Source organism: Malus sylvestris, chromosome 2, assembly GCF_916048215.2.
Source record: "Malus sylvestris chromosome 2, drMalSylv7.2, whole genome shotgun sequence".
In the NCBI taxonomy this organism is placed as follows: Eukaryota; Viridiplantae; Streptophyta; class Magnoliopsida; order Rosales; family Rosaceae; genus Malus; species Malus sylvestris.
The window spans coordinates 206,116-231,737 of record NC_062261.1 but is presented as its reverse complement, the minus strand read 5'-3'; the positions used below and the strand labels follow the sequence as shown (position 1 = coordinate 231,737).

The window sequence follows — 25,622 nt, the reverse complement described above, 5'->3', positions numbered from 1 at the left end:
CGGTCATCAGCAAAGTAAAAGATGGACAAAGAGGAAAACATCCAATGTGATAAACTGGTCTTGCAAGTTTCACAAACGCAGACATCAGATACTTAGTTTGTCTGTCTGCTTATTCATTATATCAATACACGCCTACATTAGGTAATTACGTTATTGACAAACACAGACCAACGATTTAGTCCCACGGAGACATGACGCATCGACACAGGCACAAGAAGATGTACAACGGAATGCTCAGCTAAAATGGGGAAACTGAAACTACTTGTTTTCCGACGTTGCGTCCACTAAAAAGTCCAACCAACGCAGCTGTTCCGTTCTCGAGGCCTTGAGCAATGTCTTCTAGATAGACCACCCTTCCCTCTCTTATACAAGGAAGTATATAGTCCAAGTACTTGGGATAGAGGTGATAGTAATCGCGGACTGTAAATCCTTGCATATGGATCCGCTTATATACGAGACACATCAAATTTGTTACACCTTCTGGTTGATCAAGATTGTACTGTGAAATCATTCCGCACACTGCAATGCGGCCGTGGACTCTCATGTTAAGGAGGACTGCGTCAAGAAATTTCCCTCCGACATTCTCAAAGTATATGTCAATGCCTTCCGGAAAGTACCTGAAAGAAGCAGGTTGTGATGAGTCACCTTGCTTAAACTGTGTATCTCCAAAATTTTAGTTGCATGGCATACATGCAAGTTCCTTTTGCAGAAAGTTCCAGAGATAGATAAAGCTTTGCGTGCGTTAATCATTCTTTCAAATTCGCGTGATAGATTGACAAAGATGCATACCGCATAGATGAAGCTCAAAAGTTATATATACTCTTCGCAGGACATAAAAGTTGTTAAAATATGCATTCTTCAGCTTCAGAGAAAAATTCAAGCTCACTATTTATGCAAATATGCACTGACCTTTTCAGAGTTGCGTTCAAGTCATGCTCTTCCTTGTAATTGAAAGCTTCATCAAAGTTAAGCTTACTCTTCAAAAGGTCAACCTAGTAAAGGCAGAAATTGATCAGTATTGCTTAAAACTATATTCAACCAGATACCCCACCAAATGCAACAATCTTGAACTTTCATAATCTATTAAATTTTGAAACACTTAAGTTATTCTTGGAATAAATAAACTCAATTTTTAGAAATTTGCACGCAAAAGTGAAAAATGCTTTTGGACTTCTGCATTATATCCAACTAAACAATCATATTATACATTCTAGATAGCAGCCATAGAAAATGTCACGTAAGTTGAAAATAAAATGAGATCAAAAGCATAGGTTTTCTCAACTTTTAAGAATTTCATAACGAAAATTGTTACAATACTTTAACATTGTCAAGCAAAACTAACAATAAAATCCTATAATGAGTTGTGTCCGAAACCAGGAAAGATATAGCAAGTGAATGGGGGAAAAAGATGCCAAGTTTATACCTTTTCTTTACTTCCAGCACTTCCGACAACATAACAACCCAACAACTTTGCAAACTGTCCAACTAGCTGACCAACTGCACCAGATGCCGCTGAAATGAAGACATATTCCCCCTTCTTAGGAGAACAAACTTCGTTGAAGCCTGCATAGGCAGTCATACCAGGCATACCTACAGAAGAAGGAAAAAGGAAATGCACATAACTTACAGGGAGCGTTGAGGGTACATGTCAAAGGACATGAGAAAATCACACGAACTGTCCTAGTACATCTTCCAAACCATTAAAAAGATAAATGCAAGACTCTGCTTTTATAACTCATAAGTCCCAACTCAACTAAAGTTATCTAGGGGACTCAATTCGCTTATATCCAAAAGTCTTTTAAAACTTCTGTCGAAAATCTAACATCATTAGCAGTCATCATCACAATTTCCAACGGTAAGCCAACAAATTTAAATGATTAAAGGCAACTCAGACACATTCGAGTTCAAAAAAGAAACACATCAAACACTACTTTCGGTTAAAAGTATTTTGGAGCTAGTTTTCAGTGCAACAGCTTGAACTTTGACAAACTAGCCCCAAAAGTATGTTTATTTGACACACACACACACACACAGAGCAACTGTCAATCTATAGATGATAGTTTCCATTAGTTGAAACAGGCAGATACATAAATATGTTGAACCATCTTTTCCTTTCAAAACTGAGTTCCACACACACACAGAGACACAGAGAAACTGTCAATCTATAGATGACAGTTTCCATTAGTTGAAACAGGCAGATACATAAATATGTTGAACCATCTTTTCCTTTCAAAACTGAGTTCGACCTAAACATCGTGGGTGACCAAACAACTTACCGAGAATGCCAGTGTAGTAGGAAAGGGGTACATCAGTGTGTTGGATCTTACGGAGGCTTTCCAGCGCGGTGATTACGCTGTACTCTTCCCATTTGGTTGTACCCCAGACTAGGTCACCTTCCTTAAAGTTTGAGTTTCTGGAATCCAAAACTTTAGCCACTCCATACCCACTCAAGGGCTGCAGTGGTTTCATCAAGAATTGTTAGCAGATATAGTTTCAGCACAACCACATCAAATTTTAAAAGCATACATCCATATATATATAGTTCAACAATTTGACCCGTGGAAGAATTGAATACCACACCAGTGTGTTGGAAATCTTCAAGCAATTACATGTTCAAGTTCAAAGGCCACTAAATTTCAAAATTTACAAAAAAAAAAAAAAAAAGGGACTCGAAGGTTGTTAATTTGAACGAAATCTCTGCCTAAAAAGTCCTGAAATTAAAAATCGATTTGCTATGTTATTGTTTCTACACTAGACATATAATTTTCTGCTGAGAAATGAAAATCAAAGGAAAAGTCAAGTAAGTAATACGAGTGTTTACATACAGAGCCAGGGGCATAGGGTGTAAAATAAGCTGGAGTTTCGTCTCCAGGTTTTCTCATAAAGATGCGCATCACAGGATCACATGACAAGTAGAGGTTCTTCACCAAGACGGCTTTCGAAGCTTCGTCTTCATCATCAGGGAGTTTCAACTTGATGGTGGCAGCATCGGTAAAGTTCATGTCCGACTCTTTGGGAGACCCTTCCACATACTCCTTGAATATCACCTGTTTGTTCTTCACTTCCGCCATGGCTTTCGATTTTGCTTTCTCTTTACCTACACTGCGCTACCCCTGCCTCTCTCTGTCATTCGTTCTGGTTTGATGCAAAATTTGACGAAATTTTTCATAATCTAACGTTTGACTTATTATAAAAATTGAGAGGATAATTTATTTTTCCTTCCAAAATTAATTAAAAAGCCCCATTTGATGAAGGTGTCATATTTTAGCCTTGCAGTCCAGCCCCAATACATCTAATAGTTATAAAAATATCAATAATGCTATTTTAGACACACTTTTTAATAGAGTAAGTTGGTTTTTTTTTTCCTTTAATACAACGATATATTTACACTAAGAAAGCGAGAATAAATTAGTTGCAAACTTGTTATTCATCTTTCATTTTTTTTAAATATATTAAAAAATTGTCAAAATTATATTTTTAAAGAGCATTACTCTGAAAAAGAAAAATACATAAAGTTGTCTGAGTCTTTTACCCAAATTAAAAACTACAAATTTCCAAATAAACCAAATCCATAAAATTAAGAGAGTTTTAACAAAACATTTCCAGTACTGTTTACTTTTAACGAAAAACCACATTTATACATTTTTTTGGGTACTATTCACTATAACTTTAAAAATGGCTTTTCATTAAAAGATAAGTTTTGTTGAACTTTTCTTTAGTTTTCCTTAAAATTAAAGAAAAACTAATGAAAATGGCTTGAAAACTTTGAGTTTTAATGATAAGGACAAAATAAAGGGTAAAGTAAATAGTACCGGATTTGACTTTTTAATGTAAAAATATGATTTTTCGTTGAAGTGAACAGTACCATGAGCTTTTCGTTAAAATTCCCTAAAATTAATTGAGAACAAAAGCACATATAAAACAATACATTTACTTTTAATTTATATTGCATTTATCACTCTCAAGTTACAACAATCCATAATATAAAGCGGGGGTTTGGATGATGCAGGGCCAGGCTCTAAGGAAGCCCAATAGGCTGCCAACACCGCAGGCTCAAGCAAAATACATCTCAATACATCAACGACCTAGAGCTAGAGCTATAGCTATAGCTACTACTCTAGAAATATTCTTTAATTCTTATATATATATATATAGTTTATAGTAGGACTAGTCCCTTCTTTTTTATCCCAACTAGTACTACGAGACTACGAGTGAGGAGGAGTAGATGGAAAAAACTACAACTCGACTTAGAAACAACTTGTCGGCTGAACCGTACCGGCAGTTGTTCCGCCTGCATGGATGCATGAAGCTTCAGCTGCTTGGTTATTGTAAGTGAGCTTCACATCTTGCAGTCTGATCCCGTTGCAAGGATACATGGAACTACAATCGAATTTCACTGCCACTTCCGTCGCCGATGTACCATGAATGTCTTGATACGTCACATCACTGACCTTAACTCCAGAAGCTTGGCCGGGGCAACCTTTGTCATTAGGGCAGTAATTTTGATCAATAACGATTGGATTTTGAACGTTGGTCATCACAATATGTTGGAAAAGAATGCTCCTAGCAAATCCAGTGCTAGGTCTCCCCCAAGACTTAATTCTGACGCCATTTTCAGTACCAGTGAATGTAATTGTTTTAACTGTAACATTTTGTACACCGGCTTCTTGTTGGTCCTTCCCTAAACTCCCAATGCTGCACAAGCAAATATTGTTAAAGTTAGAAGTTAGAAGTGTATTATTATACATTAACCTAGCTAATAATTAGCTTAAATAATATGTATACAATATATTTTTTTTTTTTTATGTAGCTAGATATGTACCTGATTCCGTGTCCGGGTCCACATGCGACGTTTTCAATCCACAAATTGGTAGTGCCGGGGCCAACTGAGACACAGTCGTCACCGGTTGAAATTTTGGAGTTGAGAATGGTGACTCCCGATGACATTTGGACATGGATGCCATCGGTGTTGGGGCTGTTGCCGGCCGCGTTAACCTTGACACCTTGCATTTGCACATTTTGGCAGCCGTTGACGACAATGTGGAACATTTGGCTGTTTAGTGATACTAATCCACTCACCACAATGTTGTTGGAGTTGGAAAAGCCCAGTGTCTGCACATATGATTAATTTACACAAATTAACTTCCATATACAGATCTAGTACATAATTTCGTATTAACTAAAGTATTAAGTCTAAATGGAATTTGGAACTTAATTATTAACTCATAATTCCCCTAGTGCAAGCAATTAAGTGGTTGACCCTTGAAATTATCGATATCAGTTATATAATACCATACAAGCACATGCATTTGTGGGGTTTTATCATCAATTTTTATGATATTGTTGCTTTGATCCGACAATTAGTGAAGGCATGAGGTTGAGTCAGAAATCGTGCTAGGGATGAACGGTAGAGAAAGCAAATTCACATGTGGATGCATTATGAATATCTAGAAACATGAATAGAGAAGGGATTTAGTGGATTTAATGTCCCATGGTGTCTCGGGACGCCTCTCTCATGAACATGACATTATGTTGCAAGCTAGCTCTTTAGAAGTAAGAACACAATGAGACTAATGTTCTTTAATTAGGATCAGTTACCTGTCCATATTCCCATTTCCTAGAAAACCGACGACCCATATATGGTTAAAAGTAGTTAATGGAAAAAACCGTCATTAGTACGTTACACTGTTGAGACGACGTTCCAACTTTTCTTTATAAAAAAATTAACCATCGATGAAATAAGTGAAGAAGTTAAACTTACAGTTGCTCCGCTGGGGCAACTCTTGCCTGAGGACTTGCAATCCCACAATCCGGTGCCCTGACCGTCGAGAACTCCACCGGAAATGGTGACCCCATTGACATGCTGAAAGAGAAGCCAGTTACCGGCGTTTCCAATGACCTGGTAATCAGACGGGGCGACGAGGGTGCCGGCAATGCGGAAGGTGATGGCGTTGTTCTTGCATGGCCCAGAGAACACGGCATTGCCAAGCAAGAACCTCCCTGCGGGGACATAGATGACAGCGGGGTTGACAGAGGCACAAGCATTGGACCACGCAGAGAGGAAGGCCTTGGTGGAGTCAGTCGTGCCATCTGCTTTGGCTCCTAAACTGCTCACGCTGAAAGTGACGGCTGCAGCATCCACATTAGTAATGCTTATAGCCATCATCAACAACGCAAAAACTGCTGCTGCTGGATATGTGAGGCTTCTGGGGTTTGCCATTTGTGCTGGCTGGTTTTAGGATTTTCTGATTTGAAAAGAGTGAGATGGAGATGTAGGAGAAATAAGGAGGCTACTTGTCTTAATTACTTTAGAACGAGTAGTTGAAAGAGGAGGAGGAGATGGGAGAGTCTTGTGGTGGTGTGGAAGTTGCAACGGTTTGAAGGGTATTTATAGGTGTGAAATGAAGAAATGGATAATTAATAAAATTGCGAATTTGTGGTCAAATTAATCACGTAATAAAAATGAAATAGTAAGCAAGCAAGCGGCGCCGAAATTTATGTAGGTTAATTTCTTTTTTGTTTTTTTTTTTACTTTACAAAAATGACCTTACGTATTGCGGCTTGGGTTACTGTAATCACGTATACTGCATAAACAATGCACCAGTGCACACCAAAACACCCCACCTGGGGCACCTCCATTCTGAATCATCTTTCTTTAGGGTTTACTAAATTAGTATGCTGATGCTATGCTCTTCCATTTCTACCTTTTCCTATAGCTCGTATCAGTACGTTCTACGTAGCTTGGTGGTTGCTTGAAGCGCAAGTTCAATGCCCTCGATCACTTCACACCTCTCTTCATTTCATTCTCTGTGATTACTTGACGCTCAATGCCCTCAACAAACCGTCATTCATTATATATCTTAATTCTCTTTTGAAAAATCAAATATGCAAAAAAATAAGATAATTAAGTTGTCCTCCCTTCTTTCAAAAATATTTGAAAACACACATCATTAATTCTTTAACAGTTAACTAAGATAATAAATATAGTAAAAAGCCAACGGATGGATAGCAACGGAGCTTGTTTTTGTTGCTGGTCGAAGGAAAATGTTTTTATTGTAATTATGGTTCTGCATATTGGTCCACCAAATTACAGATTCTCATAGGATTCCAAAATATATAGGTTAAGTCCAAATGTGATATAGAACAGGAGAATTGGGCGCAGTTTATTTGTATGCTTACATTTCGTCCTCTCCTAGTACTGGTCGGAAAAACCGAAAATAAATTTATGGTGGGAGTTGGACTACCGCACACAAATATTTGTGCAGGATCTCCCAACCTTATCCATCTTCTGCTTTTGGACGGTTAGTTTATTTATCTTTCGGTCGAAAATTTGAATGGTTAGACCATGAGATGTCAAATATGTCAAATAGAATTAAAAGACATTCAAGTGTTTTCCAATAGATATGCCAAATATAATGTTGTAGTTCAGTCATTTGACTTTTTTCTTTTTAGCCGTCTTTTTTACAGCAAACAAAGAAGGAGCCAAATATTTTGAATTTAATTTTTTAATTAATGGGTCCCATTAACAACCAATAGAATACAAATTAAAATTAATTTTGATTATTTTTAATAGTTAATTTAATTCTGGGCCCCATAAAATAATAAAATACATATTTGACATATCTATTGGAAAATAAGAGGATTTAACTTTTGTATTCAATTTGCCATATCAGCCATCAAATATAATTTTGACATATTATTTTTTACATCTCATTTGAAGATGTTAGACATTTATGCAACAGTAATAACGGACTACGTGCATACAATAGCACTGCGGCACTCCTCATATACATGTGAATGCAATTCAACATTTTGCCTTGTTAGGTTGGGTAGGGTTGCAATTTGATTGAGGCTAGAGGGTACGTACGTAATTGACATAGTTATGTAAAATACAGGAGGGGGAAAAGCATTAGCAACATGAGGTACGGGCAGAGGCCGTGATAAATGCAGCGAATGGAGTAGAAAACGGAGAAACAAGCGGCGGCGTGTCATGTCCAACTAACACAACACGACTCCCTTACCTTCTGTTGATTTTGTTGGTAAATTATTGGACTTTATGTAATGCAATATTCATCTCAATTCAGGTAAATTGGCAATATGCATGCATGGACCCCTCTCTCCAAACACCCCTCCCCGTCATTTCATTCCATGGAGAGATTTTTCATTGTGACGGGAACACGTGGTGTACCTTTTATGTTCCCGTCACAATGAAAATATTATCTTCAATGTGTATGTGTTACGCTATATATTATTATACAAGTAGTTAAGGAATACTTAAAAAATATTTATTCCACTTGTATAATGACATAACACATCACCCCATATTTCAAGTACATTTAACAATCTCTCGATTCCTTGCATCATGTTTGACTGTTTTCATTAGCTTCTTTACCTTTTTTGAATAACTTTAATTTGCGGTTTGTGTTTGGACATGGTTTCTTACTGATCGGGCTAATCTATATATCCTAATCAATCATTTCATACATACTTTCTCAAACCTAAAAATTGTTATAAACTGCCTAACTGTATAAAATAACTGCTATAACTGTTTCTCTATTATAGGTTTTTTAGACGAAACGACAAGAGTTTTATTATAGTTCTCATATATATATAGTTATTATATATCTTCACCGCACATTTTTATCTTCTTTCCAGCACTCTTAAATCTCTTTTTGCAAATTTAAAAGGAGATTGTTATATTCCATTAGTGTTTGATTTTATCCTTTGTTAGGTACACTAATCTCTCAGTTGAAAAAAAAAACATATATAATTTCTTAAGTGTAAATAAACCTTATTGGACATTATGCTCTATATCAGCATAAATTCCGGCTCATCGAATGATCGGATATAGCTACAAGAATTGAAAAATTGGCAAATGGTTAACACAAACAAATTATCATCCGGCCTCCATCGATCTACAAACAAATTAAATATATAATTATAAAGCATTTTAGAAACCCCTGGAAGGCTGGAACATCAAAAGGGCGCTTTGTCTTTTCCTTGCGAGGTTATGTTTAATTAGAGCTAGCAGAATAATATATATATATATATATATATATATATATATATATATATATATATATATATATCTGTCTCTGTGTGTGCGTGTGTGGATCCATGCGACTACAATGCATGTGAAGCCTCCAATCCCCATTGAATGTAACACAAGATAAAATTATATATTTCTACGCTTCTATCTAGCAACAATAGAAATTCCTGGGATTATTAATGTTTTAATTTTCCTTCTTCAGCAGAAAGAGAAAATAGGATTGCATCAACTTTACTTCCCGGTCTTAGTGTTTTGTTTGCTTCCATGAGTTTAGGGCATGATTTGGGGTTTCGATTTCAAGCCCTCCAATCAATTAATCAGATAAGTAAGCCATGTAGTGAGCCCACGCTATCGGCAAGCAGCCCCATGTTAATGTTGTGAATAATATTATATGCATAAATAAGTTTTGAATATATTCTCATATTGGTCAACATGTTTGGTGATGTTAACTAAAATTCTTTTCCGATATTATTATCGATCTCGTATCATCTTAATTAAACTAAGTTTTGGATATATATTTTCAAATTTCTTTTCATGTTTGTTGAGGACCTAAGTTTGAATCACTATTTAATAGCAAAATTAATTATATATCAATCTATTTCAGCGAGTCTTAACTTTTAGCAAGGATATCAATGGCGGAATAAACTGTAGCACAACAAATATATACAAGTGAATATATGTGGCATGAAAGATCATCTTCTTGGAAGTAAAATATGTGTCTAAATTAATGAGTTAGATGGAAAGAAGATGGTGGTTTACCGTTTACATAAGTGGCGGAAAGCAATAATGAATATCCATTCTGCTGTATGAATGATCAATCTTCATTGACATCCCCCCTCCCCAAAAGAAAATAGAGGATAAAAGAAGATTAGACTAACTAGGGTTGTCATGTGAACAAAGAATTATAAAACTTGTAAATGTATCCCACAAAAATAGCATGCATGTGCAAATCCGTTGAGTTGATAACTAATTATTGGCGTGACCATGAAGAGATGATATATGCCATAGCTATAGTCATTGTTGAGGAATGTATGAAATGTACGGGAACTAATTATATCCCCGTAATAAACGATATAATGTACGTTATAATACAATTATTTTTTCTTCTTTTTTTATTCCAGTTAATCCAATGATTGCTTGGTCGCATAAGGTATAAAATATTGATGATATCGGAAATATCGGTAGTCCAAAAACACGGAAATTTCGATGGAAATATCGAGAATATTATCGATATTGATAAAAATTGAATAAAAACCACGGAAATTGTAAGAAAAACTTGGAAATTTTTATTGAAACTTTGCAGGATGTTTATTTAGTCAATTATCTATTAGTTTATCACAAAAAATTGGAAGGAAATGCATTGCATGATAGATATAACTAATTTAAGTTGATTATATAGTGAGCTGGCAAACATTGTGAGTGTAGAAAATATGTAGTAATTAATGAAAGAAGTTTAAACACACTATAATCATTTATATATAATGAATTAGTACAATATTTTACACTTTATACATTGCATGGTAAGATATATAAGTGACTTAGCAAGGTCTAAAATATCGATGATATCGGAAATATCGGTAGTCCAAAAAAATATTGGTAGTCCAAAAACACGGAAATTTCGATGAAAATATCGAGATATTATGGATATTTTAGACCATTCGCATTATAATAAAAAAAAAAGTAAAAAGGAATATTGATATAATTTTATAACAATTAGTGCATCTGCATGTCCTCCTTTAACGTTGCTCTCACATGCATGCATGACGATGGTTAATTTCGTAACACCAATTAATTTGGATTAATTAACACGAATTCCTGGCTCTGGCCATTCACCAAAATTAAGCTTGGCCAGTCCACACTTGTCAGATCAGATCACAATCACAAGGAGCCAGTGATGGTCTCTGATTAACTTTCCCGGAATGTTTTGTCTGGGGAGTTGGGATCAAGCTTTTTGATCCCATGCAGTAGTGCTGCATATATGCATGCAACATATATATGTTACGCACTCCAATGTCCAATTGTCCATGTTAGGCAGCATGACTCATGAATGCTGGTTGCTTGTTTCAGGGATTCCCTGTTTCAGGAAATTTTTGTTTGTGTGGAGCCCTAGCCCTCACCATGTGATTGGTGTTGACCTTTATGCTCATACAGATACGTCAACACATATCTCACCGTGTGGTTAGGCTTATGTTACGCTGTGCGCGAAATGTATTCATAATTCAACTAAAAGTCTAAAACTAGAAAATAAATATATGACAAACTAAATAGGAACCACGCCTATTTTAATCTTTACTAAAATTTGAAACAATTTGAGGTTCCTTTACTAAATCAAATTGACATTAATATAGGAAACGTCTTATAAGAATATGCAAAATTTCCGATGTAAGATTCACACTCTTAACACACGCTCTCTCACATGTGTGTGCCATGACGTTAGAACCGAAGAAAATGCTGTGCATCATCCTACTTCTTTTCCTAACTATTCTGTGAAGAGGATGGCATCGAGTAAGGTGCGGTGCAAGTGAGCCCACCTTTTGAAATTGCATGCATGATCTCAAGTTTTGTGCATTCAAAGTCAGGCCATCACTTAATTGACTATGTGCGAACTTTTGTGCTAAATATATTGACTTGTCCACCACATACTCTAGATAAAGCAACTTAACAGTAGCCGCAATATTACTTCATTATCAAGTAATGGTAGTGAAAGTTTGGTCCATATCCATGCCGAATTATGTACCGAAAGTAAGTACGTATGTTAAGTTATCAAGTTTGATAAGCACGATTTCACCTGTTTCTAACGAAGTATATACTTGACCAAAAATTAAGCGCACAAATAAACTTTATTTAACGAACCCTAGATACTATAAATAGTACTGCTATTGTAGGGTTTAAGGGACAAATAAATAAATTAGTAGATGGTCTCAAATGGAGAAATTTTTCACTGTGATCGGAATACGGGTGGTACATCACGTGTTTTCATATAAGTGGTGAAAAGTTGTATTTTTCAAGTTATTAACTTTTTAACACACATATCTTGCATTTTGTATAATGACACATGATATACCATTTCATATTCTGGTCACATTGAAAAAACTCTAGACTCATCAAATGGTAGTTTTTCTTTCTAGCTTTTTTAGTAAGGACTTGGAGAAGGGGTTCAATCAAAACCGACAAGCCCAGCCCAGCCCAGCCATGAATTGAGCTAGCTTTACATTTGTTTCAGCAGAACACTAACAAAAGAGAGAGAAAAATACACCAAAAACCCCAATAATACCTCTAAAAAACTAGCTCCCCACCCACAACATGGAGAGGTCTATCAAACAAAGCACAGCCCAAATCCAAGGAAAGACTGAATTTGGCTTTACCGTTTACAATGACATTCATCTCCCTATAAAGATGCTTGATCTTGCATCGGCAGAAGTTGGAGTCTTGGAGATAAGATCCCGATAAGCCAACTCAACTCTTTTGGATCACTCATCAATGATGCTTAATCTTCTTGATGCCTACAGGTCTTTCCCAATTCTCAATTATCCAATATTAGAAAATAAAATCGCACAAAGATGGCAGATCAAACATTATTAAGTATCTGGTCGCTAGACTCGCCGCCGGTCCGGCAAGCTTTGGATGGCGTTGCCATGGCAGAGGATCAGTATATATAACCCCCTTTTTTGTTTGTAACGTCGGAATAAATGGCTTAAGCTTATGTGTATTAATTGTACGCATGGTGAAATTTTAATGGACACGCACTATCACTCAACAATGCCAACCGGTAGCACCGGATCACTGTATAATTTCTCGAGAGGATGAGTGAAACTTAGGGAGAGAGAAGTTACCGTCAGTTACAAAAATAACTAAAAGTTAAAAATAGAATAAAACTAATTATATTTTTTTTATTAACTTTATGCATGCATAACGTTATAAGTCGTTAAATTATTAGAGCGATTGAGATATAGCGAAATGAAAGTAAATGGATAAGCACTAAATGTAGAAGCTTGGAATCCTTTTCGGAATGCAGTATAAGCTACTGGTACTTGGTTATTAATCAACGTCCTTAGCAAGCACTTAATGGAACATGCATGAACTTGATGATGATAATTGACTAGTGGATAGAAAAGTAGATATCGTAATTTTTGTTGGCTCCCCAAGTTGAAGATATGTGTACGTTAATATCGTTTGGGACCGTTTCTCATGGTTGCTTACAACTCAAGCTTCTTAACGTGTCCTTGCGTAATCAATTAATAAAAATTGTCTTTGTAACTTAGTTTGATTAATTTGAAGACAACGCTTGCCTCTCTCGACTTTTCGGATTACAAGACAGAGAGCGCAATAATACATTTCTTTAGTTAGGATTACCCAAAGAAAATCTGTTGTACAATGACTTAACAAAGTGTCGCTATTTGGACTACATTTGCTATTAGATTTATGACTACCTTCCAAATATATGTAGATCCACATACACAATTGGAGGTTATTTCCCGTATAGAGATGATTTACAACATAATCAATAAATTTGCAAAAATAGCATTATTCGGCTTAGAATTGTTGGAATATGAGCGTGAGATTAGGTAGTTTGGCATGTGCTGTTTAAGTCCAATTAGTTTAAAGAAAGCCTTATTAGAAGATGAAAGCAGATCCTTGTTTGTGAAGGATTCTGCTATAATATCAATCTGATTAAGGATGGAAAACAATTACTGTTTTCCATATGGATTATAATAGGGAGTCCTTATTTGGTTATGACAATGATTATATATGCCTATATATATATTGGAACCTCTGCTCTCGCAATAGTACGCTTTCTTTTGCAGCTAAGTCATATTAGTTTGAGCACAAAGTGTACTGACAGAATGGAAAAGATCCTGCTACGATCATTCAAGCTTCATAGCTTCATGGCATCATCAAGTGAGAATTCTTCAGGTTAGTATGTAGTATTTAGTTAATGAATTAAGGTTTTGTGTCTTGATCTGTTGTGATTCGTGAGACTAAATCTTTCTTTTGTCAGAATCTAATGAATCCTTATTATAAAAAAATAAAAAAAATAAAAAACAAAAAAAGTTCTGCGACTTCTAGGTTTCAAAACTGGTTTTAAACGAATTCGCTGAAAAACAAAGTTTCACGAAAACGACATTGCGTTTTCAATAAACAGAGAATTTATTTAAAAATATGACCGTTAGAAACATACCTTGTATGGACTTTTGGGGATTGATCTCGGGTCAGTTTGACGCGCCCCGATCCGGGTGTCAGAATGACAACGGGTGACCCAAGCCATTTTATGAATGCATATGCCGAGAACATGTGAAACATGCATATAATTTTCACTCGTAACAATGCAATATAGTAATCAAGTACAAACTTTAATAAAATATAATATTCAACTACCAACAATGTAAAAGTGATAATGCATGACATGTTCAGAGCATATTACTAATTCGAAATACAAGCGGAAGGAATATTAGAAAGTGCGATTGCAAGAGGAATGGATCTTACACTGAGAAGACTTGAAGATACCAATGTGGGAGTGCTTTGATGCAGAGATTGTACGTCTTGGTTCTAAATCCTGAGGGGGCGCAAAACAAAACATGAGTGAACCAAATATATATATATGTAATACTAAAGTAAAACGGTTATTTTTCAATGTACTAACCCCCAGTTTAGAAAACTCATATAGCATAGTAAGTAATAGGTTTTCCGAAAACCCTAGCATGCCATAAAACCTTTGTAAAACATATATCGTATAGTGTGCTTAGTAATGGTATCGCAATCTCTTGTAGGCACTACATCTCCCGACCGAAGCCATGTATAGATATCTTCTGCCCATAGGCACTACATCTTCTGGCCGAAGCCATATATAAATATCTTTCACCCGTTGGCACTACATCTCCCGCCCGAAGCCATATATAAGTATCTTCCTACCGAAGCCATATATAAATATCTTTCGACCGAAGCTAGTACATCGTCTGGCCGAAGCCAAATATAAGTATCATTTGTCAGTAGGCCCTTCATCACCCGCCCGAAGGCATATATAAATATCATTATCCATATGTATGCATAGAAAATCATAAACATAATCTTTCAAAAATATATCTCATCGGAACTCAATAGCTCAAACATCATATCATAAATTCATAGGAGCATTCTAGCTCAAATCCTCATCATTAACCATGTTCATAGTATATAATCATAAAACTTTCAAAGAACATAAATCTGATAATGCATGATATTTCATAAAGCATAAATCTGATAACTCATAAACGTTTCATAAAACGTAGTCATAAAATCATGCTTTTCAGGTATGTATTTCTAGTAATAAAATCATGCATTTTGGAAGGGGTCCACTCACCGATACTTCGTCGTCGAAACGAGGGAGGACGGAAACGCCATTAACAAATGCATCTAAGCACATAAAGGGATCAATTAATAAAACTCTACTAAAACAATTGAATTTGGGAAAAAGGAGTGCGGAATTGAAATCAGGACATCAAAATTAGTCTAGGAGGGGTCCTGGCCGAAACACGAAAAAGTCAACCCAAAAGTCAACGTTGATGGGTCAACGGTCAACAAAAGTCAACGGGTCAAGTCAACGGTCAGCGGGTTAGGTCAAAGGTACATAGGTCAGGTCAACCTGGTCACCGAAAACTGGGGTTTTGGTCGGAACTCTGAGCAATTTTCAAAGCTTCATAACTTCTTCGTTTCTTAACCAAATTCAACCGATAATATATCAAAACGAAGCTAAGAAAGTGTAGAACAAGATTGTACCTATTTGGAAGATCCATGGTTGCCAGAGATGGCCAAAAAATAGTTTGAAAGGTGACTGGTCTGCGGAAAAACTGGGGAACTCGCCGGATTTTTAGGTAAACTTTAAACGGTCATAACTTCTTCAATACTCAACGAAATCAAGTGATTCAAAAATGAAAATCATACTTCACAATGAAACAAAGAGAATGGTATCTTTATTGAAGGCTAACTCGCCATGGTTTGGTTGGCAAATGGCTCGAAAGTGACAGTCCTTGCCAGAAAACTGGAGAAGCTTTCACCGTGAGTTTCCTACGTTCAAACATCACAAAAACTTCTCAAAGCTACTCCCAAACATAAACCAAGACACGATCTACAACTTTTGGATGAGGTTTAAGGCTTACCTTCATCGGAGAACGTGAAAACTCGTCGGAAACGCTCGGTGAACAGTGAGTGCACTATGCAGCGAGTTTGGAAAGGTTTGGACGGTTTTTCTTCATTTCTGAAATCACAGGGGTGATGGTGGTTGTGCCAAGGTTGTTGTGTGTTGATATGTGTTGTTGTTTGTGTGTGTAAAGCCTTCAAGGATGGTGGTTCTAGAGAAAGCCGAGAGGGAGAGAGGGAGAGTGTCGAGAGAAGTGAGAGTTATAGAGAGAGAGAGTTAACAGAAAGTAAGAGGGAAAAGGGGGAATGACTCACAGGTCGGGGGAAGAACAAGGGGACAAAGATCCTAAGTGGACCCATTGGCTCACAAATTAAGGCCACTAAAGATGAAACATGAAAATATCCAAAAAACATTCGACGTTTCGAAACGTAATATCTTCGTTAAAAATCCAAAATCGAATATGTTCGTGCCCACGATTTCATGATGATGAGTACAATAAGAATAAACTAAGAAGATTGGTAATACGTGTTTCAACGAGATGGTCAACGAAAGTCAACATTCAAGCCTCAAGGGCAATTTGGTAATTTCATGTCTAATAATATAAAAATACGACAAATTTAGGACGGGGTATCACATAGTTGCTGGTGAAAACCTTATTATTTTCATCCTTGCTACATTGGTGATCTGAGTTTTGAGTTTCTTCTCTCGGTCATATTAAAATATTATGAGTCATTGATACAAAAATAATCTTGTTTCTACTGTCAATTGTTCATATTCTCCTATAAATAAGGTATGTGTTTTAACCAAGAAAATTTGAAATCCAATCGATAATTCTACTTTAATTTTGTTTTATATTCATGTATATAGATAGTCAGAGTAAATTAACTACTTTATGAGCCAATATAATCATCTCTGGAAATAAAGTATGTTTGCCCTTCAGTTATTGAGATCAAATTTGAATGAATATGATGATGGGCCAAGCCATTGGGTTGTTTAAGTAGGTTGGGCTAGGTTTGGCTTTTGGAATCCCGTGTGAATCAACAAGGACTTCACTTTAGTAAATGATCCAATCAAAGAAATAATTGGAACTAATGTAAAAGTGAAATGACAAGTTTATAATATTATCCCTCTAGCTCCACAAGAGCATTTAAAAAGAGTGTTTATGATTGATCGGTATAAAGTTTTGGGTTACCTTTTTGTGAATTCACTTATTCTATATGTACTTCTCAACTATTTGTTGTTAAGATTATGTATATGGATAGTCAAAACCCTAGAAAGTTCATAATATGATTTCATTGGTTTTTTTCAGTGTCTGCAATATCAACGAAGACCCTAAATTTGGCCAACATTCCAATTCTCACTAATGGCAGCAACTACAAAAAATGAAGAAGGGAAATTGGATTGCTATTAACTCTCAATGAGTTTGATATAGCAATTGACAATCCCAAGCCCGTCATCACCGATCAAAGTACAAGGGTTGAAAAGGCAAATCATGAGAGATGGACAAGAGCCAACAAGGTGACATTTTTTATCTTGGAGAGTAGTATGACTGATACCATTCGAGATGAAATCAAGAAACATGAATCAGTTGTAGATTATATGAAGGCAATTGAAAAGAAGTTCAAGGAATCAGAAAAAGTTGAAGTCAGTCAATATATGTCCTTGCTAACCACTTACAAAATTGAGGGTACTGTTTCAATAAGGGATCACATAATGAAGATGACTGATGCAGCAGAAAAACTCAACTCCATGGATGTCAAGATTGGTGAAAAAACAGTTGGTGTTCATGATTCTCTAAGCACTACCTATGAAGTACAACCAGTTAAAGGTGTCTTATAATACACAAGACAAAAGCTGGGATGTTGATGAGTTAATTGCATAGTGTGTGCCAAAAGAAACTCAACAAAAACAAGATAAGGGCAATGAAGTTAAGGATGTCAATTTTGTGCAATCTGGAACGGGAAAGAAATCATTCAATGCTGGAGGTTCGTCTAATAAAAGTAAGAATTCTAATAGATTCAATACAACTGCTAAAGTAAGTCTTTCTCCTAAAAGATCTAACAAATTTAAAGTTAAAACAAGGGATGTGACTAAATTTAAATGTTTTTGGTGCAAAATTAAGGGCCATTTGAAAAAGGATTGTCAAGTGTTTAAAGACTATTTAAGGAGTAAAGAAAAAGAACAAGTACTTGTGTGTGTGTAGAATCCAATCTAGTTGAGGTGCCTATTGATTCTTGGTGGTTTGATACTGGATGCTTAGTTCATATAACTAATTCTTTGAAAGATTTTCACAAGCAATAGGAAATTGGAAATGGTTTTTACAATGTCTATGTGGGGGAATGGACAAAAGTTGCAGTGGTATCCACTGGGGTTGTGAATTTAAAATTGTCTCTGGTTTTGTTTTAAAATTGAAGGATGTGCTTTATGTGCCAAAAATGAGACAAAATTTAATTTCTGCTTCTAAAATTGTCAAAGATGGTCTTGCTTTTCTTGTTGATGATGAATGCTTAAATTTTTTTTCAAAAGAATTGCCTTGATTCAGCTTTAAGGACTGCTTATTTATCTAATAATTTGTGGCAATTGGAATGCTTAGTTAATCAATTAATCATCTTGTTTTGAATGCAAGTACTAAAAGAATGCTTGATGTTGACACTTCTTATATTCTCTGGTACAAAGATTAGGGCATATCTCTAAAGAAAGAGTAGTTTAACTTTCAAAGGTTGAGTTAATTCCAAAACTAGATTTCACCACTGCAACTGAATGTGTTGATTATTTAAAAGGCAAGATGACCAATTTTAGAAAACTAGATGCTAAGAGAAGTCAGGGTCTACTTGAAATAATACACATTGATGTATATGGACATTCACCAGTTAAAACCATTTGTGGAAACAAGTCAATTTTGTTGATGATTTATCAAGACTTGGTTATACCTTCCTCATTGTTGAGAAATCTGATGTCCTTAATTGTTTTATAATGTATAAGACTGAAGTGGAAAAACAATTAGGTAAGGTCATTAAAATTGTTAGATCATATAGGGGAGGAGAGTACTTTGGCAGGTACACTGAGTCTGGGCAACAAAATGGACCATTTGTACTCTATCTCGAGAAGAATGATATTGTGGCGAAATACACTACACTTGGAACACCTCAACAAAATGGAGTTTCAGAGAGGAGAAACATGACCCTGATTGGCATGGTAAGAGGTATGATGACAAAATCAAAGTTACCAGGATTCTTATGGGGAGAAGTTTTGAAAACTGGCAACTACATTCTCAACCGAGTTCCAAGTAATCAGTCTCCATAACACCTTTTCAACTATGGCATGGTAGAGTTCCTAATTTCCTAATTTTGGTTATTTCCATGTGTGGGGATGCAAAGCTGAAGCTAGATTTTACAACCCAAATGAAAGGAAGTTGGATCCTAGGACACAGTCTTGCTATTTTATAGTTTATTATGAAAAGTCAAAGGGGTGTCGTTTCTATATACCATAAAATCAAACTAGGAAATTGATCACTAAATACCTACTGATGCATCTATTTTAAATAAAGAACAACCATTTTTAGTTGAGAACCAACCTTTGTTTAAACCAAGAAAGTCAACTAGAGCTCTAAAGTCTACTGCGAATAGTGATTATATTTATCTGCAAGAGAACGATTTTGACATTGGAGACATTGATGATCCTCTTACATATTCCCAGGCCATAGAGAATCCTTAATCAGTTTTGTGGCAGAATGCTATGAAAGATGAATTGGAATTGATCTTCAAGAATAAAGTTTGGACATTGGTGGTGTTTGATTAAAAAAGTAAGCTTATAGGTTGTAAACGGGTGTATAGTACCAAGAGAGATGCACATGGAAAAATTGAAAGGTATAAAGCAAGGTTGGTTGCTAAGGGTTTCACTCAAAGAGAGGATATTGATTATAATGATACATTTTTCTCCAGTATCTTCCAAAGATTCCATGAAAGTGATTATGGCTTTAGCTGCACATTTTGACTTGGAACTGTATCAAATGGATGTCAAGACAATTTTTCTTAATGGAGAATTAGAAGAAAACATATACATGCAACAACCAACTAGATTTATTGAAAGGGGAAAAGAAAACATGGTTTGTAAACTCAATAAGTCAATATATGGCTTAAAGCAGGCTTCCAGGCAGTGGTACTTGAAATTTGACCAGATTGTTTCATCACAGGGCTTTGTAGAGAAGAAATTGGATGATTGTATTTATATCAAGTTCTCTGGATCAAAATCTATCTTCATGGTACTCTGTGTGGATGATACTCTACTTGCCAATTCATGTCAACAGTTGCTAGATCACACTAAGAGTATGTTGAGCAAGAATTTTGAGATGAAAGACCTTATAGAGGCATATTATGGACTGGGAATTGAAATTGTTCGAGACAGATAAAGAAGGCTTCTTAGTCTATCTCAGAAGGGTTATGTTGACAGGGTGTTGGTCAGGTTTAATATAGAGAATTGCAACAATGGTCAAGTGCCAGTGAACAATGAAGACAAGTTTTCGAAGGATCAATATCCTCGAACTGATCTAGAATTGAAAAAAAAAATGCAAACTAAACCTTATGCATCTTTAGTTGGGAGTCTCATATATGCTACTATTTGCACTAGACCTAATATTGCCTTTATTGTAGACATGTTAGGCATGTTTCAATCAAATCCAAGCGAAGCACATTGGATTGTAGCCAAGAAAGTACCGAGATATTTGCAGAGAACCAAAAGCTTCATGTTAGTTTATGGCAAAAGTGATTTACTGGAACTTGTGGGATATACTGATTCAGATTTAGCTGGTGATGTTGATGATAGAAAGTCAACTAGAGGCTATAACTTTATGCTAAATGGAGGGGCAATTTGGTGAAAAAGTGCAAAGCAACCAATTATTGCAACATTTATTATGGAGGCTGAGTTTGTGGCTTGTTTTGAGAGCATGAAACATGCAGCTTGGTTGAGGAATTTTGTTTCAGATTTGCACATTATGAGTTCAATATAGAAGCATTTGAAGTTGTATTGTGACATACAATTCTGCTGTGTATTTTGCCATGAATAATATGAGGACTTTAACTTCAGGTAGATGTGAAATTTCTTAAAGTTAGAGAACAAGTCAAGAAAGGGGTAATTGAGGTACAACATATAAGCATAACAATGATGATTGCTGATCCTTTGACTAAAGCATTACCGATTGAAGAATTCAAGTCACATGTTTCTCCGATGTGAGTGTTGGAGAGTTTTGAAAAGTGGGAGTAGCTGATCATCTTCTCCAAAAGGTTGGATTTGCTGCTACTAGATTCAAAAGGCCTGATGCAGTGAGTTTAGTCCTGATAAGTTTGTTGATTATTTGATTTTAGCTAGTTTCATGTCTAATTTTGATAGTTAATTTTCTGTTTCAATAAATGTCTTCGAATTGAGGTTCAATTCTTCAATGATGAAGTTTTGTGGTTTCGAATGATATATTAAGTTTTATGTTAGATTCATTTTGATGCTTTGAAAAACAGCGTATATGTTTAAGCTATTGGTTATGAATTGTTTTCTGTTTATTTGTTAGACATGTTGCTTTCAATTGTGATTAATATTCATTGATCTTTTGAAAAGTGGGAGCAAGTTGTTGAATGACTATTTGTATTTTGGTTGATCATGAGTTAAATTTGCAAATTGGATATATGTGGACTTGGAATTATAATGTGTTTGGTTTGCAGTAGAATGTTCTTAGTTCATATATTTTGAAATGCAATAGAACATTGGTCATGATGGTAGATTCTTGAATAAGGCTGTGTGATCACTTATTTTGAATTGGTGAGGCAATGTCTAAAATTGATCTCATGCTCAAGTGGGAGAATGCTAGAATATAAGCGTGAGATAAGGTATTTTGGTATGTGTTGTTTAAGTCCAATTAGTTTAAATAAAGCCTTATTAGAAGATGAAAGTAGATCCTTGTTTATGAATGATTATGCTATAATATCAATATGATGAAGGATGGAAAACAATTACTATTTTCCATATGGATTCTAATAGGGAGCCCTTATTTGGTTATGACAATGATTATATATGCCTATAAATATTGGAACCTCTGCTTTCGCAGTACTACACTCTCTTATGCAACTAAGTCCTATTATTAGTTTGAGCACAAAGTGTACTGACAAAGAGGAGAAGGTCCTGCTATGATCATTCAAGCTTCATAGCTTCATGGCATCATCAAGTGGGAATTCTTCAGGTTAGTATGTAGTATTTAGTTAATGGATTAAGGTTTTTGTGTTTTGATTTGTTGTGATTCATGAGACTAAATATTTCTTATGGTTTAATAGTTTACAAGAATGTCATACATAAGACATCTAAGACTCGTTTTGAATTGTTTTTAAAATGATTGAAAGTACTTTTAGAGAAACTATTTTTGGATTCCTAAGGCACTTGAAGTGCTTCCTACAATAAGCACTAATATTTATTTTCCAGTATTCACCTGCATTTTTACTAAGGATTGATTCTAAAAATATTTTTACCAAAAACGCTTTCAACCAATTTAAAAACACTACCATACGTGGGCTAATTAATTCTCAATAAGTCATTGCTTACTGTTAGATTTTTCCAACCCATTATAAGTTGTCTTAAGGCTACTAGGAAATACTCTTAGAGATTAAGTTGTTTTCCTAATTGAAGTTGTTTCTCAATTGTAGTAGCTTTCCCAATTGGAGTTGGTTACCCAATTAGAGTTGTTTTCCCAATTGAAGGTGTTTACCCAATTTAAGTTGTTTACCCAATTTAAATTGTTTACCCAATTGGACTTAGTTTCTCAATTGAAGAAGGATCATAACTAGATTCCAATTAGAATTAGTAATCCTTATTGAAGAAGAAGACCTTTAGTATGTCTATATAAAGGGACTGTTGTACTAGTTTTGAATTGGAGCAAAACAATAAGTTGTATACTACTCAAGGAGTCAAAGTAAGAGAATGACAGAGTGTGTGAGAGAGAAAAGAAAGAGATAAATAGTGTGTTTCTTGTTCTTGTTCTTTCAAGTTTTTCGTTGTCTTAATCCTAGAGGCTTGGCAAGATTATCCATTGTACGCATTATTGATATAGTGAAAAATTGTTGTAGTTGCCTCATGGACTAAAGCACATACAACTGAACCACGTTAGTTTTTGGTGTTATTTATCTTGGTTATTTGTTTTTAATTCTCAAGTTTTGTTTGTTTTTTTTCCATTCTTAAGCAGTGTTCATAACAAGTGGTATCAAAGTTTGTTTGGCTGATATCCGTTTAGAATAAAGCATGATATTCGCTTCAACTATGTTACGTGGAAATCAAGAGTGGAAGACATGTTTTATTAAAGGTGTTAAGAGCAAGCCAGCAAGTATGTCTAATGATGATTGGACCAAGATGAAGATGAGCAATGTTTTTTTGGCAAAGAAGTCTACAATTGCTTTTACTAATGATGAAAAGTTGTTCGATCAAGGATAGCCTAGTTAACAGAAGTCTGATAAAGAAAAGCTTGGTCAAGAGATGTTCGATCATGGGAGTCTAGTCATGGGTTTTACGATTAAGAAGAACTCGATCAAGAAAAGTCTGATCAAGAGGAGCTTGGTCAAGAAATGTTCGATCAATGGGAGTTTGGTCATTGGTATTTCGATCAGGTAGAGCTTGGTCAAAAGAAGTCTAATCAAATGGATCTTGGTTAAAGATAAGGGGAGCCTGGCCATAGTAGTTCAATCAGGGGAGCCTGGTTATGAGTAGTTCGATTATAAGGAGTCTGGTCATGAGTAGTTCGATTAGAGGGAGCTTAGTTATGAGAAGTTCGATCAATGGGCTTTTGATCAATAGGAACAATCCTATTTTGGTATACCTTCCTCATGGTTTTAAGGGGGAGGTTGTTGGGTTTTTCCAGCCTATGATGAGTTGTCGTAAGGCTATTGGCAAGTATAGTCTTAGAGGATTAAGTTGTCCTCCCAATTGAAGTTGTTTCTCAATTGGAGAATGATTCATAACTAGATTCCAATTAGGATTAGTAATTCTTATTGAAGAAGACCTTTATTATGTTTATATAGAAGGAATATTGTACTAGTTTTGAATTGGAGCAAAACAATAAGTTGTATACCACTTAAGGAGTCAGAGTGACAGAAGGGCAAAGTGTGTGTGAGAGAAAATAAAAGAGATAAATAGTGTATCTCTTGTTATTGTTCTTTTGGGTTTTCTTCAAGTCTTAATCCTAGAGGCTTGGCAAGATAATCTATTGTACTCTGTGAACGTAGGCACATATTGCCGAACCATGTTAATTATTGATGTTATTTGTCTTGGTTATTTGTTTTTTATTTCTGAGTTTTGTTTGTTTTTTCTTATTCGTAAACGCAATATTCACAACACCATCTAAAGTATATATATGTAATGAGCAGTACAGTAAACTTCGAATAAGTGGATTCACTTAAACAAAACGCATATAGAAGTATTGAAGCAATGCAACTATGTACTTTCCAAAGAAGTTGACAAGAAAACAATGTATGTGATTAAGAAACATGAACCTTATGTGGTGCAAAAGAAGAATGATGACGATGATAAACATGTATAATTTACAATTTAATCACTAGTGGTTACGTATGTGATGAGCAAGGGCCGCCCATGCATGTCATATGTGTTTGGCCGCCAATGATTAAGTAATGTGATAGAGAAGAGAAAAGTATGTCCTCGACCGCTGATTAATTATTAAGAAAAGCGGATACAGGGAATGAAGTTGTCAATTCAATCACTCAATGATTTTAGTAGAAGGGGAATGAAGGATATTGACCTGTGTTTAAGGCTATTTGATCGGCGACTTCTACGCCAGCCACGCCAGCCACTGCTCCGGGTTTCCTCCACGTGTCACGTGGCAAAACCCATAGATTGATATATGAACTCAGGTTATGCAAAACCGATATATATAAAACCATGGATATATGTTATATATATATATATATATATATATATATGTATGTATGTATGTATGTATGTATGTATGTATGAACTCAGGTTATACAAAACCGATATATAGAAAACCATGGATATATGTTATATATATATGTATGTATGTATGTATATATCTCATTTCTTACGTACGCAAGCGCGCTCCTTGCCAAATCCTTGGGCACAATCTGGACCTCTATATCATTACATGCATGCCAATAATGCCATTTGCCCGCCGCCAAATAATCTCTGTCTCTCCCTGTCTCTCATCTCGTGTATATTAAACGCAAGCTATCACATGCATATAGTCTCATGTCTCCGTACATATCACTACGTAACACATGTATCTATCTAACCCTAAACCCTAAAATTCAACAATCGATCCGCGACGAGCAAATACAATACTACTTTTTGAATTTTGTTACACCACCTTTTTATAATTACCTACGCTGCTCCGCTCATATGTACTAGCAGTACGTGTCAATAAGCAACTATAAATACCTCCAAAGTATTGTTTCTTTTTCA

The 25,622-nt window shown here is 35.5% G+C and overlaps 2 protein-coding genes across 2 annotated transcripts; both read right to left on the bottom strand.

Moving 5' to 3' along the window:
- Positions 1 to 28: 28 nt before the first annotated feature.
- On the bottom strand, positions 29 to 3,176 carry LOC126590829 (2-alkenal reductase (NADP(+)-dependent)-like). Its single transcript, XM_050256340.1, has 5 exons — positions 2,826 to 3,176; positions 2,277 to 2,454; positions 1,424 to 1,590; positions 910 to 992; positions 29 to 617 (listed from the first exon to the last, which is right to left on the bottom strand). The coding sequence occupies exons 1-5, from the start codon at positions 3,069 to 3,071 to the stop codon at positions 239 to 241; spliced, it is 1,053 nt and encodes a 350-aa protein (XP_050112297.1). The 5' UTR covers positions 3,072 to 3,176; the 3' UTR covers positions 29 to 238.
- A 753-nt stretch (positions 3,177 to 3,929) lies between these two features.
- LOC126586271 (polygalacturonase-like) lies at positions 3,930 to 6,395 on the bottom strand. The gene is made up of 3 exons (XM_050251081.1): positions 5,762 to 6,395; positions 4,823 to 5,112; positions 3,930 to 4,695 (listed from the first exon to the last, which is right to left on the bottom strand). Exons 1-3 carry the CDS (start codon positions 6,218 to 6,220, stop codon positions 4,248 to 4,250), a joined length of 1,197 nt encoding a protein of 398 aa, XP_050107038.1. The 5' UTR covers positions 6,221 to 6,395; the 3' UTR covers positions 3,930 to 4,247.
- Between the last annotated feature and the right edge of the window lie 19,227 nt (positions 6,396 to 25,622).